This window comes from Canis aureus, chromosome 36 (assembly GCF_053574225.1).
Source record: "Canis aureus isolate CA01 chromosome 36, VMU_Caureus_v.1.0, whole genome shotgun sequence".
NCBI classification, from domain to species: Eukaryota; Metazoa; Chordata; class Mammalia; order Carnivora; family Canidae; genus Canis; species Canis aureus.
The window spans coordinates 17,134,273-17,149,892 of record NC_135646.1 but is presented as its reverse complement, the minus strand read 5'-3'; the positions used below and the strand labels follow the sequence as shown (position 1 = coordinate 17,149,892).

General features: G+C 37.6%; 1 protein-coding gene across 5 annotated transcripts in view; it reads left to right on the top strand.

Moving 5' to 3' along the window:
• The window catches only part of PARD3B (par-3 family cell polarity regulator beta), a 979,753-nt gene that overhangs the window by 561,878 nt on the left and 402,255 nt on the right, over positions 1-15,620 (top strand). For all 5 annotated transcript variants that reach the window (XM_077885333.1, XM_077885331.1, XM_077885334.1 and 2 more), the window contains exon 11: positions 5,143-5,328. In XM_077885333.1, the coding sequence (XP_077741459.1) occupies positions 5,143-5,328 (186 nt within the window). The remainder of the gene's footprint in view (positions 1-5,142; positions 5,329-15,620) is intronic.

The window sequence follows — 15,620 nt, the reverse complement described above, 5'->3', positions numbered from 1 at the left end:
GTTTTTCAAAAAACAGAGCTTCATCAATTTGGTCTAATGCCCATGTAGATCAGGAAAGGTAGAAGATGACCATTGACCATCGGATTTAGTAACATGAAAGTCATTGGCGACTCTAAGAAAGATATAAATATACTACACACACATGCACATATATATGCATATATATATAGAATACATATATACACTTTATATTGTGTAGTTTTAAAGAATATGTTATACATACTACTATAGGGTAATACATATTATATAGAATATGTGTATGTGTAAAAGTGTGTGTGTGTTAGTCTAGAGATGTGTTTACATCTTCCTATTTAGAAGTGCAATAATATAGCAGATGGTTCTTAAACCTTCATAAATTTCTTTCAGAAACATTTATCTTTTTATAATGATGGACAAATGTTTAGGAAATACAGAAAAATTATAAAGAAGGAAATTAATCCATACTGCAGTGCCAGTAGATAACCACGTTTATTTTTTTCTGTGCCGACATATACACATATGCAGATAGATGAGGCGAGGTTGTGGGGTAGGTAGGTAATAGATGGGGAGGTGTCTGAGGATGTATATATAGTGTCTGTGTTATATAAATGAAATGTACTGTACACATACACTATTATGCTTAATGTCATATTCTCACATCAGTAGAAGTCTTTATGTTAATACTATTTTATAGAAGTCAATGATTCTTAATAAATAAAGCACAAATCAGCATATATATATAAGCATAACTAACCTAACAAACATCACTTGATGGGCTAAATTTTTCTTCTGAGTTATATTAATAAAAGTCAGCATTCTGTATATGTACCGATAAATTCATTATTTATCACTTTTCTTACTCTGTTAATCCCCCACAGATCATATTTCAGCCTTTAGAAAATTAGCTGCCATATAACCAGAGACATAACTAAGTGCAGAGTTCCATGAATAACAAAGTGGTCAGTCACAAACCTATGAGCCTGAAACTTAGTCATTTGCAAGGGAACTTTTACTGCTCCCCTTTCTGGGACTTGGGAACATACCAGCAGGCAGCAGTGCAGTCTCAAATACCTCTCTGGACCCTACTTACCTTAAACTTGGCTGTACTTGGCAATTGTTAACTCAGGCCAGTTGTTATCAACTAGAAGTGATTTTGAGCCCAGGAGACATTTGGCAGTGTCTGAAGGCATTTGGGATTACCGTAACTGGGGAAGGAAGTACTACTGGCATCTAATAGGTAGTAGCCAAAGATTCTGCTGATTGTCCTGTACTACATAGGACAGCCCTCCGTAACAAAGAATTATCAGGCCCCAAATATCAGATTGAGAAAGCGTTAGTTATACACTCCGAGTATAGGGGATCCCTGGGTGGCTCAGTGGTTCAGCGCCTGCCTTTGGCCCAGGGCGCGATCCTGGAGTCCCGGGATCGAGTCCCGCATCGGGCTCCCGGCATGGAGCCTGCTTCTCCCTCTGCCTGTGTCTCTGCCTCTCTATCCCCTATCTCTGTCTCTATCTCCCTCTATCTGTGTCTATCATAAATAAATAAATCTTTAAAAAAAAATACACTCTGGGTATAGGCTGACCCCGGGTGGGTGCTCGGGCATGTGGGCATCCATCCTGGGCCTGGCTCGAGGAACCTCATGGAGTTTGTATCTGGAGACATGGCCTCTCCAGTGGCAAAAAATAAGAAATGATAAAAAAAAAAAAAAAAAGAGGAATGAAACTCACAAGATTTCCTTTCTTATGCCAGCCTTGTATCTGGATTTCTCCCCTCTCTGGATAACTGGAGTGGAAAAAGCAAGGAGTACTCCTGGCACAGTGTGGAAAGAGCTCTTGTCTGAAAGATAGGAAGCAAGGGAGGATCCAAAGCATATCTGTTTCATTGCCTTTGGGCTCATCCTGTCCCTAAGGTCCTGCATTTGAGGGATTTAGGAGGCCTTAATACAACTCTTCTACAAAATGTTGTCTGGCAAGATTTGAGCTTAATTTTTAGAGTTCCTAGTTGAAGCAAGATTATTGGAGGAAGGCATTCAGCATATTGATTTTTTTTGTACATTAGGTAAAGAGACATTTATTTCTAATAGAGGAAATGGCTATGTTAACTACTATAATGGCTTCCTTCACCATTGGGTGAATAGCAATAATAATTTGCTATTATTAGAATCCACTAATTATGGCTTGAGCCTGATATAGGATAAGAAAGATATAAAGCATAACTATATTTGAGTAGAGAATGTGAAATTGCATGATGTCTTACTATCATTGTGGGACTTGGTCTTGGAATTTCTTGTGTCTAGACCAAGTCATAGTGGTTCACAGAGGTTGAGACATAGCATAGCAGTTAAGAGTCTGACACAGGTACCACACTGCCTGGACCTCACAAAGGTCCAACACTGTCAAGTCTTATGGAGTGTAAGCATGGTACTTCCCTTCTGTGCATTTCAGTCTCCTTATCTTTTAAATGGGCATGATAATATTCTTCATAGAGTTGTTATGAAGAGTATTAATATGTGTAAAGCACTTAAAACCATTGTAAGCCACTAGATTGTTTTTGTTTTTCTATTTCTGGCTGTAAAGTATCAGGGACTTAAAAGAGGAACCCTCTTGCACTGTTGGTAGGAATGCAAACTGATGCAGCCACTCTGGAAAATAGTATGGAGGTTCCTTACAAAGTTAAAAATAGAACTACACTATGATCCAGCAATTATACTACTAGGGATTTACCCAAAGAATTAGAAAATACTAATTCAAAGGGATAAATGTTTATAGCAGCTTTATCTACAGTAGCCAAATCGTAGAAACAGCCCAAATGTCCAACGACTGCTGAATGGTTGAAGAAGATATAGTACATATGTACAATGGAATATTAGGCACAAAAAAGAAAGAAGTCTTGCCATTTGCAATGACTTAAATGGAGCTAGAGGGTATTATGCTAAGTGAAATAAGTCAGAGAAAGACAAATGCCAAATGATTTCACTCATAAATAGAATCTAAGAAAACAAATGAGCAAAGGGAAAAGGAAACAGAGAGAGAGAGGGACAAACCAAGAAACAGACTCTTAACTATACAGAAAAAACTGATGGTTACTGGGCGGGGGTGGGGGGAGGTGAGTGTGGGAATGTGTGAAATAGATGACGGGGATTAAGGAGAGCACTTGTTATGATGAGCACTGGATGTTGTATGGAAGTGTTGAATCACTACACTGTTCCCTTGAAATTAATATATCACTGTACATTAACTGGAATTAAAATAAAAACTTAAAAAAATAAAATAACACATACACATAAATGAAAAGATAGCCATAACATCACTTCGTTTCTATTTTGTTTTTACCACACATGTAATAAATGAAAGGTGTTGGTACAAATAGTGATTGTCAATCTTAATTAAACATAGTTGCCAAAGAAATTGGATTTCATTACAGAATAAAGTGGTCTGAAGATATTACTCAAGCAAAATTTGCCCTTGTGTCATTTTGTCTCTGGTAGATAAAAAAGCCAGTGAAGCTTCTAGTCTTTCTCTAAAATGGTGTTCACAAACTTCTAGGAAGAACAGCTGTTCTTTAATTTGTTCTTTAATTCAGTGGAACTTTATTAGACTAAAATTAACCAAACCCCAGAGAGACCTGGAAACATAAATGATTATCAAATGTTACGGATTCTAAATAGGACATTCTGGAAGACAAAGATGAAGGCTAACAATTTACATTTCATATTTAACTAAGGCATTCCCACAGAAAAAAAAGACAGCTAATTTGAATCAAATAATGGGATGTTTCTTAGATAATAATATAATGAGTTACTTAAAAGAACTAACTAGTAATGGGTTTATTAAATCAAGCAAAAAAGTTTCATTTCGTTAAAACCACCTATTGTCAAAAATTTTATAGCTAACTTCATTTACAATGAAATTAAATGAAGGAACTACTTCTTTCAAGGTAGACATTGGTTTTCTCTATTTTGGTAGGAGTTGAAAATACTAGGTCAGTGGGTCTGACTATGATCAGCCTCTTAATCCTGTTTTAATTATGGGTTCTTTGCTACTTCTGATTTTACAGTTGTTATTTGGTGACTGACATTCAGACATTCACAGTAATTTTTAAAATATGCAATTTTACATAAGAGTCCCTCAAAGTGACCCTAAGATGAGAGTTTCTAGACATAATTACAGAGAGGAAGGAACTACCGACCTACAGTGAGTTGAAGGTTTCTAGGGCTATCTCATTTTCAAATTTTCCAGTTAAACACTGTGGCTGAGTTTCATGTTTCTGCTAGCTTGAGAGGGATGCAGAAGGGACACCTGGAAAGATTATCATGTGGAAAGCACTTTTCTGTTCTCGCTGCTGTATATTTGAAAATATCAGGGGCCAAATATGATTAACCTTATGCCTCTCTCTAGAAACTTGAACCCTAAGTGTGCCTGCTGCTTCCGTACTCTGTTACTCTGTATTTTTTTGAGAACAGCTGTGCTTGTGGCTAGGTGTCATTTGGCAAAGAGGACACAAATATTTGTCTAATCTTATCGTTTTTATTTAGGTTCAAAATCTGATTGCCAGTGAGTGATACTACCGAAGAAGCAAGCCTAAGGCATTAACTGGACAAAACGAAGTTTAATTCAACGATACTCATGTTAAATCACATTTCCCTAAATAATAATAAGATAACATTTTTTTTCAGTGCCTTGTATCCAATTGACAATCTTGATCAATAACATTGTTTCCATGGTAAATCATCTCTTTTCAATTATATAAGCCAAATATTTCCCCCTAATTTTAGCATGTTTCTGCACTAAGCCCTGTTTCTTCATCTGTAAAATGAAGACATTAAGATCACATTATCTCTCAGGTCTTTTCTGGTATCGAAGATCCCTTAAGTAATATCCAGCCTCTTTGGTTATTGAGACTGTTCTGCTGAATTTTCAAATATTAACAGGATGGCATGATTCCACCTAGCTAAAGGATCCTCTCTGGTGACCATGAGCAAATATGACTCCCAAGAATTCTTCAACCACCCATGGACACGGTGGTAGCCCCTTGTAGAAAGAGGAGACCAGCCTGTTAGAGGTCCAGTCATCCTGTCTTGCCAACTGCATCTGTGTTTGGCCATCTGGGTGTAAATGCTAATCTGCTTTCTTCTCTCCACCCTTTCCATGTGCACATGAACAGAAAGGAGAACCTGACTGCTATGCACTCTCCTTGGAAACAACCGAGCAACTCACATTCGAGATCCCCCTGAATGACTCAGGTTCTGCTGGTCTTGGTGTGAGCTTAAAAGGGAACAAGTCTCGAGAATCTGGAACAGACTTGGGAATCTTTATCAAATCCATCATCCACGGAGGTGCTGCTTTTAAGGTCAGTAGGACTAATGTTTGCATGTCAGTGTGAAGGTGCTTGAGATGTGGCTGTTTGGTTGGAGACTGGGTGGAGAAAGTGTCTGAAGACCTGAGACCACGAGGTTCTCCTGCAGATGCAGCAAGGGTATGCGTGAACACATCTGAGCAACAGTTGTGTGTGTTCACACTCTCTGTGGTCAGTTTTATTTCCTGGACATTGTTCTCTAAAGCCATCATGATTAATATTCTTTCTCCCATTCCTTTTATTACTCTGTTAGGATTCCTCTGGATTTGTAACCTGACAGAGTTGAACCTAAAAATACACTCAGAAAAACAAAACTAAAAACAAGTCAACATGAAGGCAGCAAATAAGGAAATTGCTCTTGCAAGAATGAAGCTCAGTGGAGCCTGAGAGTGATCGTAGTATAAATTAAAGGTCATTGATCACATTATATGCACTTGGAGATAGCCATGGAGCTAGGAATGCATGCTTGCCTTTGAACTTGGAAGAGCTTATAGATTTCCAGGAAAAAAAAGAGAATATGATTCTGCCTTTTTACATTGGGGTGAGCAGTGTGATCATTGCTATGAACATAATGTAATGGTTAACTAGATTGCCTGGGTTCTAATCCAGCTTCATCCCCGTGTGCTCCAGCTAGCGCACCATTGCTAGCCATGTGGAATGTGGGCGAGGAACGTGACCTGCAGTGCTCTCCTTTCTTCATCTCTGGAGTGCACATAATAGGTCATACCTAATTCAAATGTCCTAAGGATTAAATTAACACACACACAGATTAAAACAGCAAAGTGATTAGAGAGGGAGGAAAACGTTTGTGCTTATTACCAGCCATCCTTCCCACCACCATCATGTCATGCCATGCCAAGTGACTTGAGTTTGAATCCTACCCAGACCACTCTCACTTGCTGTCGATGTGGGCAAGTTCCTTGCCTCAATATACCTCAGTTTCCTTATTTGTAATATTAATAGACCCTACCTCCTGGTGTTCTTAGGACTAAGAGAGATACTGTATGTGTATTACCCAGCACAGTGCCCATGATAAACTTTCAACAAATGTTAGCCATTTAAAACTAACCTGATGTTAATCACATGTGACTCCCACTAAACAAAAGCCAAAAAGGCCTATGTAGAGTTTACAGGAGCATCTCTGGTCCTAGAATCCTGGCTTTGTTGAAGCATTTATCTTTTCTCACTTATCATTCCATGTTTGTTTCAGACCTAGACACTGAGCTAATGCCTTTTTCCTTGGGAAATAAGAAATTCATTGTGGGTAGACAACTTTCTAATGTACTCTTTGGATCAGTTCATTTCTTTTTTTGCATAATAACTGATGACAGGATTTCAGTAACATGCATCAGTAGACCTTTATGCCCCTCACGGCTCTGCAGGACAGCTCAAGGGGCTGTGATTCAGGCTGCTGTGTCTCTGTCACGCCATACATCTATACGTATGAGTGTCCTCCAAGTACCTCACCTGCCTCCTGGACCAGCAGACTAGCTGGAGCATGTTTTTCTCATGCTCTGGGGTGGCAGAGGGCCAGCAGCAAAGAGTGAAACCTTTTAAATCCTAGGCACACAATCTTTCCACTCACACATATACACATGCACGTGTACAGGTGCGCCTCAACCAAAGCAGTCATGTGGGTGAATCCAAGGCCAAGGGGTGAAAAAAAACCCCACAGTCTGCCCATGATGAGGCTGTGGCAAAGGTGTGAATACAGAGAAAGGTGGCAAATTGGGGCCAATTGTTCAGTCTGTCAGACTCTCCAATCTGGCTCAGATATGTAGAACCAGGAGCAAAGGGAAAATAATGGTAGTAATGACAACAGCAGAGATTAGCCTTCATTGTGCTTAGTGCTTAATGTATGCTGGGTGCCGTGATAAGTACTTTAGGTGGATTCTCTAATTTTATTCTTCACATTTACACTGGATTGTTATCGTGTCATTCCATCAGAGGGAAATTGCAGATTATAACGGCCAGTGCCTCTCCTATAGTCACATAGCCAGGAATTGCTTAAACTAAGATTTGAACCCAGGCAGTCTGACTTCAGATCCTGAGCCACACTGCACTGCAATGAATCCTCCTTCATCTCATCCATTGATATTCCCAGAGATCAGGGACTGTTACCCTGGAGTTGTCTGGTATCATGCTTGTCATCCTTAGCCAAGCCATCTAAGCATGTGCTATGTTTAAGGATGAGTCTTGGTCATGTTTGTGGATACCAGATTGATATTATTCTTCTTATATTTAATGACAGTTCTGTTTGCAGAATTTATTCCAAATAAAATTGGAACTGAAATGATTTTTTGGAAATTAAAAGCAAACATCTTAGTTTTTTTATGGGCAATAACTTAAGCTCAAGCAGATATTGGAGAACAGGTTTAATATGTATATCCATGTTTGTGTAAGTGAACATCTCCTTACCTAAGCAGTTTCTAACAGTCCTATTTCTTGAAGAAAGATTTCACTTTCCATTTATGTAAATTTCTTTCCTGACACTGGTTTGCTGAGTCAGACAATCACACCACTAAAAACCACTGGACAGCATATTTATAGCTGATCTTAAACAGTAAGAGGCATCAATCATGAATTCAGCCTTATTGTGAATGTTAGTGTCCATTTGTCTTGTTTACTTTTTTGCCGTGTAGGAAACTAAGCTTAGCTCACAGGAAATCTGATTAACCAGAAAAAGAGAGAGAGGAAGAAAGTATCTTTCTCTTCTGCTGCTGCTGTGCCAATAATCTACTGTTACTCTTCAGAAAATTGCCACCTGTTCTGTGATTCAGGATTATGTCTTACAAAAATTGTTTTGAGACTTTGTTCCTGTCCCTGTTCAGAAGATGCAAATGTAACAGACTGCAGTGTCCCTGGGGCAAAGGGGAGATAAGCATGGGGAACATCCACTTTAGTATCTGGCCCTAGGTTTTTACGTAGAATCAACAAAATCAACAAAAGAGCACGATCTCTTTCTCCTGGCCCTTCATACCACTAATTGGTTCTCAAGGTGTTTTTCCCTTTGGGGAAGGTGGATTCTTGAACACTAAACTACTTTGAAAAGTATGACCAGATTCCTCCTGTGGATTCTGTAGGCTCTCTGCTCCTGGGGCTACTGTTGGTATAACCAAAGATAGGCTAGATGCAAAACCCCGAACCACTATGAGACTGTGATTGTAATTGAGAGCCTCTTTTCTCTCTCTCTCTCTCTCTCTCTCTCTCTCTCTCTCTCTCTCCCCTTTTACTTATCTCTTGGGCTACTGCTTTCTATCATTTCCTGTCTTGAGTTATTTCTAATGGAGATGTAAATCTCTATTTTGGAAATAAAAGCATCTCGGATATTCTAGGATTCCCTCTTGGAAGTGAATGCCTCTCACTCTAGGGGCAAACTGAACAATATTTGTACTCTGAATAGTTATCCAAATGCTTAATCTCAATATATTTATTTATTTATTTATTTATTTATTTATTTAAAGATTTTACTTATTTATTCATGAGAGACAGAGAGAGAGAGAGAGAGAGAGAGAGAGGCAGAGACACAGGCAGAGGGAGAAGCAGGCTTCAATCCTCATCCCGGGTCTCCAGGATCACACGCTGGGCCAAAGGTGGCGCTAAACCGCTGAGCCACCCAGGCTGCCCTCATTAATATTTCAATTCCAGTCTGCATATCAAGAAGTAAATCCCAGAAATTCTTCCCTGCTTGTGTGAGGACACACTTGCCATTTCAGACCACGTCAGCCCACGAAGTTCTTTGCAGACCCTTCTAAAGCTTCACTTTGAGCTATGCTTTTCAGTGTACAAAGTGACCACTGACCTCAGTAGCCAAATACGAGTATTGATGCTAGTTTGCTTAAACAGTAACAGGCATTACATGTTTGTAGTTTCATTTTAGTTTCTGTCATCCTTACTAGACATTTGCTGCTGGAGTACAGTGTAATTGCTTCCAGAACCAGAATATGCTGGATATAAGTTTATGGGTTTAACTTCTTATGAACAAGAACTAAGTGGCATTATGAGGTTCTTGAGGATGCTTTTCTAAAATTTCAATTGTGTGATTGGAATTTAAAGTGAATATGGTGGTGTAGTTACTGTTAAATGCAAGGGAATATTGTTTTTCTTGCAGTTAGAAAAAAGTACCTTGAGAAAAATACTCTCCTTTTCTCAAACCCACATAAAAATTAACTTTTCCTTTCCTCCAATAAAGCACTCACAAAGTCTTGACAATCAATTTGAAGACCTTCAATATTGTCATCCTCATTGGCTAAACATTTTGAATTCTGAGATCAGTGGTTTTCTTTTGCTTTGATTTTCATTAATTACAGTAACTGAAATGTTTCAAGAGAAAATGCACTTTTATATCTATTAATTATAATAACTTAAGCTGCTTATTTCTCTTAGTTTTCTACCTTGAAAACCACTTTTAGGAAAAACATAGCTATAATAGTGATATTGTTAAACAATTGAGATAGAATATTACTATGCTGTAGTAAGAATAAAATCTCATGGAGTCTGTTATATTAATTCTGAATGACATTTTTTATTTGAATATACAGACTTTGGGAGTAGAATATGTCCTACTGAAACCTTGAGATAATAAGGTAAAAATTAAAATTTTAAGGTAATTTTTGCTAAGGAAAAAAATGTCATGTATCAGATTATTTAAGGTCTCTAAAATGGAGAGAATGGATTTAAGAATAGCTGTTATTCTCTAGAAAATTAATTAGCCAGGTTTGTGCTTAATAAATACTACTTGATGATGATGAAATTAAATGAAAGAAAAATGCCTGACATAGCTAATTGCAAATGCATGCACTCAGAATATGAAATAGACATAATTTAAGTAATTTGATTCTGGTGTGCTTCAGAAATTTGGAATACTCCCTCTGAGAAATGCAGAATTTCACAATCTACACTATTTAGTTTGAGGTAAAATAAAAAATATCTAATACAAGCAATCTCCCTATTTTAAAATGTGAATTTTTAGAGTGAGTATACACAGCTCTAGAATTTCTGGGAACACAGTGCTTGATCCTAAATCTTCCTTCATGTCTCTTCATAATCTCAAACAGTTAACAGTATCCAGGCTCCTCAACAAGAGTCCAGTAGGAGTTCCCAGAGTGAGTCATTTCCAACTCCATTTCTACTGGTATCTATAAATCATGTGGTTGATCTATAATTAATGAATTCAAGGGAAGATAAAAGGGACAGCTTTTAAGGAACTCCAATGTTAAATGATTTCTTCAACCACCCATTTTTCTTGAAATTGATAATGTTTTCTGCTGTTGGAAAATTCTAACAATTGTTACCAGCAGTCATGTCTTCCAGATTTTTACCTCTGACCAAAGGACTCCACGGGCCAAGGATGTCAGTAGCTTCATTGTAGGTCTTCAACTGTTAGAAGCCAAACTCTGACATTTCATCTTGACCACAAAAAGTATGATACATCTTATGAACATCTTTTTTTTTTTTTTTTTCATCTTATGAACATCTAAAAGCAGGAACTTTGCCTGGAAAAACTGATAATCACTGTGTATCCAATGAGAATTTTACCTTAAAAAATGAAATTATTTACTTAAACACGAGAAAATATTTATCAGTTGTTATGTAAATTATTTTAACTGTTTTCCTTTTATTAAGAAAGCCAGAAGTGTTGGCATATGTTAATTCAGATAGTCAGGCTCATCATTTAATGGGTTTTCTCCAGTTGCAACTATTTTATAAAGATGAACTGTAACATTATTTTTTAAAATCTTGCAATACCAGCATCAGTCGTTGCTTTTCTAGCTGATCTTTATCACTTACACATTTTTATTTCATACATGGAAATTCATTTTTTTTTTCATACATGGAAATTCAAATAATCCATACCATGCCAGGTATAATTTTGGAAACCTACATCATATTGAAGTGTATTTTGGACTCCATGATTGTCTCTGTGAGCTGAAAGAAATTGTAAGAATTGGTAGCCTTAATCAAAAAGGAAATTACAATCTGAAAAGTTGTTATACTATGATGATACTTTGACTCTGAAAAGGTACCTTTCACCTGTAAAGCCATATTCACTTTATTATGGGTATTTATAGAATAGATATATGTTCTATATATATAGAAAGAATTAATTTATACTCATATATATTTATTATGTATTTACAATACTTATCACATATATTTATTCATATATATATTCACATATATATGTATATTCATAACATGGTCCAAGCTTTGTTCTTGGCACTTTGCTTTGGACCCATTTTTCCAGTGACCAGACTTTAAGCAATTTTAGCACAAACCAGAGTATAATTCTTTTTATGTTAATTAAATAAGATGATTTTAAGTTGAAAAGGCCTCTGGTTAGGCACTCATGACACAATCTCCTTAACTCCTATAAAACAACATATGCCTTAATAAGCTTTTTTTATCCAGTTTCCTAGGCCAACGTAAACCAGAAACAGAAAATCAGGAAGGAGATAGGAATATATGGAGAGGGAGCTGAAATGACAGGAAGCAGAAGTGTCAGATAAGCACAAAATGCTATTACGGCATTAGTAGGCCAGTGAATATTTGTGATAACTCTGTTGGTGCTTCTCAAGCTTTTTTGCTGAGGAATTCTAAGACTCGGTCGGGAATGACTAGAGTAGAGCCTATAATTGGGAGATATTTATGCCCTACATTTTTTTCCAGAGGGAGTTTAAAATGAAAGAATCATAATACATTTTGAAAGTATTAGGATGCTTTTGATTATATATATTCTGATGCTCTAAATAATATTCTTCAGTTATCTTTGGCAAAAACACTTTCAAATACCACAAATACAGAGTAAATGGTATGTTGCTAAGACTTTACCAGTTCGCCACATCAAAATGGAGTGAAGTTTTTAAAACAATACTGAATTAAATGAGTAAATTTAAATTTAACAGTAGTTGAGGAAGTGGGCCAGTACACAGAAAGGAATCAAGCTTTTAGAAGTCTGAAGGTTCTGCGAACATGTGCTGGCATATTCAGGCCTGCCTGGGCTCATGTATCTCTCATAGTCACATTTTGTCTATAAACCATTTGTTCATTGTGGATGAAACTTACCCCAGGTCCAGAACACCCAAATGAAAGATTTTTCAAGTGACTTCATTTTAGCCTGAACTTCTTGAACATCTATAGTAAGTTTGCAATATACAGTAGCTTGGAGATAGGGAATTCAAAGCAATTCATTCCATAGTCTAAGAAGCTGGTGACATAAGAAGTTAAAAATATAAACAACTCTAGTATGATAAAGATGTGGTATATGAGCATTAAAGATCCTAATTGTTGAGATGATGGAGCAATTAATTCTGCCTATGAAGAAATCTATGAATGGAAGGCAGTTGCTGAGCCTTGTTCTGAAGGATAGATAAACATTCAGTGGAAGAGCAGGAATGCAAAGGACATTTTGGACAGAAGGAGAAATATGGACTATGTCTCCACAGTGTATACCCCAGAATACAATTTCTTGTCCTTGGAAAATAAAACTCTTACTTGGGGAGAATTGGTCCTGTTCATGTTGGTTGAAATTGCATTGGGACAGATGATGTAAAATGTTGATTAATGTAGGTAGATATTCTTCAGGACAAGAACTTACATGCTTCTGGTCTTATCAACTTTCTTGATTTTAAAAATTATACCTTAAAATCTTGATTTTTTTTCTTTTCCTTTCACTGCTGTTGTTTTTCAACGAAGTCAAATGATTTCAATGTGGAATGCAGTTCTTTTTGAGCTTGGATTTTTTTTTTTTTTTTTTTTTCAGAAATATGGTAGGCAGATGTTGTCATGGAATGATTTTAGGTCTTGTGAAGGATTTGTTCAGGACAATCCTTTCCCTCAATCAGGTGTCATCTTGCTTGGAGTCCCAGCCCACTCCAGGGAAATCCTGCTCTGCCGTCTGAAGTCAGGCTTTGGGGTTTGGGCTCCGGGTGTTGATAATATCCCAGGAGGCTTTACTGAGGGCCCCATTAGAAACATGCAGAGGCAGGAGCCGACATCTGCTCATGATTAATCCTCTCAACACCCTGGCCTAATGCGGACTGGCCTTGGGCTCTAGCCAGCTCCTCCCGAGAAAGCCAGCCCTCTCCCTCATGCTTGTTTCATGTCTTGCAGAGGCCAGGTCTTCGCTTATGCTTTCTTACTCTCCCCTCTGTGTTTGTGAGAACTTTAGAGGTAAAGGGGCCTTACAAAGAATTGGTCCAAAGAGGTGGATTAAGCCATGCAGTGTCACAGGTAATCATGGTAATGATAGTAGTACCCAGGCATCATTGACCACAACAGGTGCTAAAATACAAGGTCACTAGACCCCTGGAAATCATGGATATACTTCAGCGGGTACATGGAACATTCTACAAAGTATATGACTGCCCACGTTACAAATAATTGTCTGCTCCAAATGTGCAGCTGGGGAGAAACTGTGGTGTGAATATTTGTTTTTAAGAGGTGAGAATCTGTAGCCTTTATTAGATTCTCAAAGGAGTCTAAGAGTCCATAAAAGTAAGAATCACTAGCAAAAAAGTTGGAAACATGGCCTTCAGTGTATTCCAGTCCTAGCTCAAATCTACTTTAGAAATGTGACTTGTAAAAAAGAAAATGTGACATGGAGGCTGAATTCTTGTTTCTTAATGAGGGCAACAGTCCCCCATGTATAGGATTGCTGTAAAGATTAAATTGTCTAGTACACATAATGAATTTAGCACAATGGCTATCCAAAGAAGAAACTCATTAAATAATTATTGTCATTAATAATTGTAGCGTCTCTAAGCATCTCTAGAACTCTGATTTTAGAAGAAACATAGCACAACATCTACATCTGACTCCGAGACAAGGACACCTAGCCATGCCCATAACCTTGACAAATCACTTTTTCTCTTTGAGTCTCTACTTCTATATCTCTTAAATAGTGGAGAGTGGTATTTCTTTCATAGGGTCATTGTGAGAAAAAATGAGAGAGCATATATAAAATATTTGACCAAGGACTGGCCTATATTAGGTGCTCAGTAAAAGTGAGATGTAACACTCAAACATCTTATCTCCTAGTCCACTCATCCTATTGCATTAGAACTGGGTTAGGGCTCATGAGATTTGAAGCAATCCCAGGACATGGAAAAGACCTAAATCTTGTACCAGTTTTTATTTGCCCTAGAGTGTCCTAAGGAAGTTACTTTTTATCTTTATTCTGTTCTCCTGCCTCTTTGGGGAACTTCCTTTATTCACCTCTGGCTTGAGGATGGATAGAGTCAGTTATCGGGGGTGGCCAGAGATGAAGAGTATGGTTGCCAGAGGTGAGGAGTCTTGTTAGTTAGGGATCTGATGGCAGTAATATAGGAAGGAAAGTGTCTTAGTCTGTTCGGGCTGCATTAGCAGACCACCATAGACTGAGTGGCTTATAGAAAACAAGTTTATCTCTCCCAGCTGTGGGGGCTGAACTCTAACATCAAGGCACCAGCAGATTCAGTGTTTATTGAGAGCCCTTTACGGTTGACAGCCGTCTGCTTGCTGTACCCTCACATGGCAGAGGAGGGGAGGGATCTCTCCCAGGCCTGTTTTATATGGGCACTAATCCCATTCATGAGGGTTCCATCCTAATAACCTCACTTATTTGGAACATATGTATTTGGAAGAGGGGCTGGGGATGAGGGACACCAACATTCCATCTATACCAGAAAGGGATTCTTTTTCTTTAACAAACACAAGCATGACCCAAATTGCAATGAAATAAATATTCTAAAATTACTGAGTTATATCCCTGGATAGTTGAATCCCCTTATATAAAATCAGCTGATAAGAGTTAGCATTCTCATGTCTAAGTATTTACCTAAACAATGTATTTAATAGAAAAAGATAAAACCATAAAAAAGTGCTTTTCTTGGTCAAGATTATTCCAAAGCATACGCAATGGGCATACACAATTATGAGGGATATTTAATGAGTCTGAGTTAGAGATATTTAATGAGCGTTCCATTAAATCACTTTCATTTCCGATCAAGAGCCGACATGGATATGCATTTATGTCCATATAGCTAGAAAGGTGAACAAACTGTCTTCTGCTTCTATAGAAGACAATAGTTGTCCTGCTATCCCCCAGCACACACACCAGTCACCATACCTTCTGCTGTCTGACTCTGGATTTTTTAGGGGATTTTATTCTAGAAGACATTTGGTGGCATATTGTCCTCTCTGGTTTTGAAAGTTTTTTCTTTCTTCTTTTTTTTTTTTTTTTGAAAGTTTTTTTCTTGAAGCATTATTTCTTCAAGAATGAGTCATTGTCATCTACGTAGCTGAGA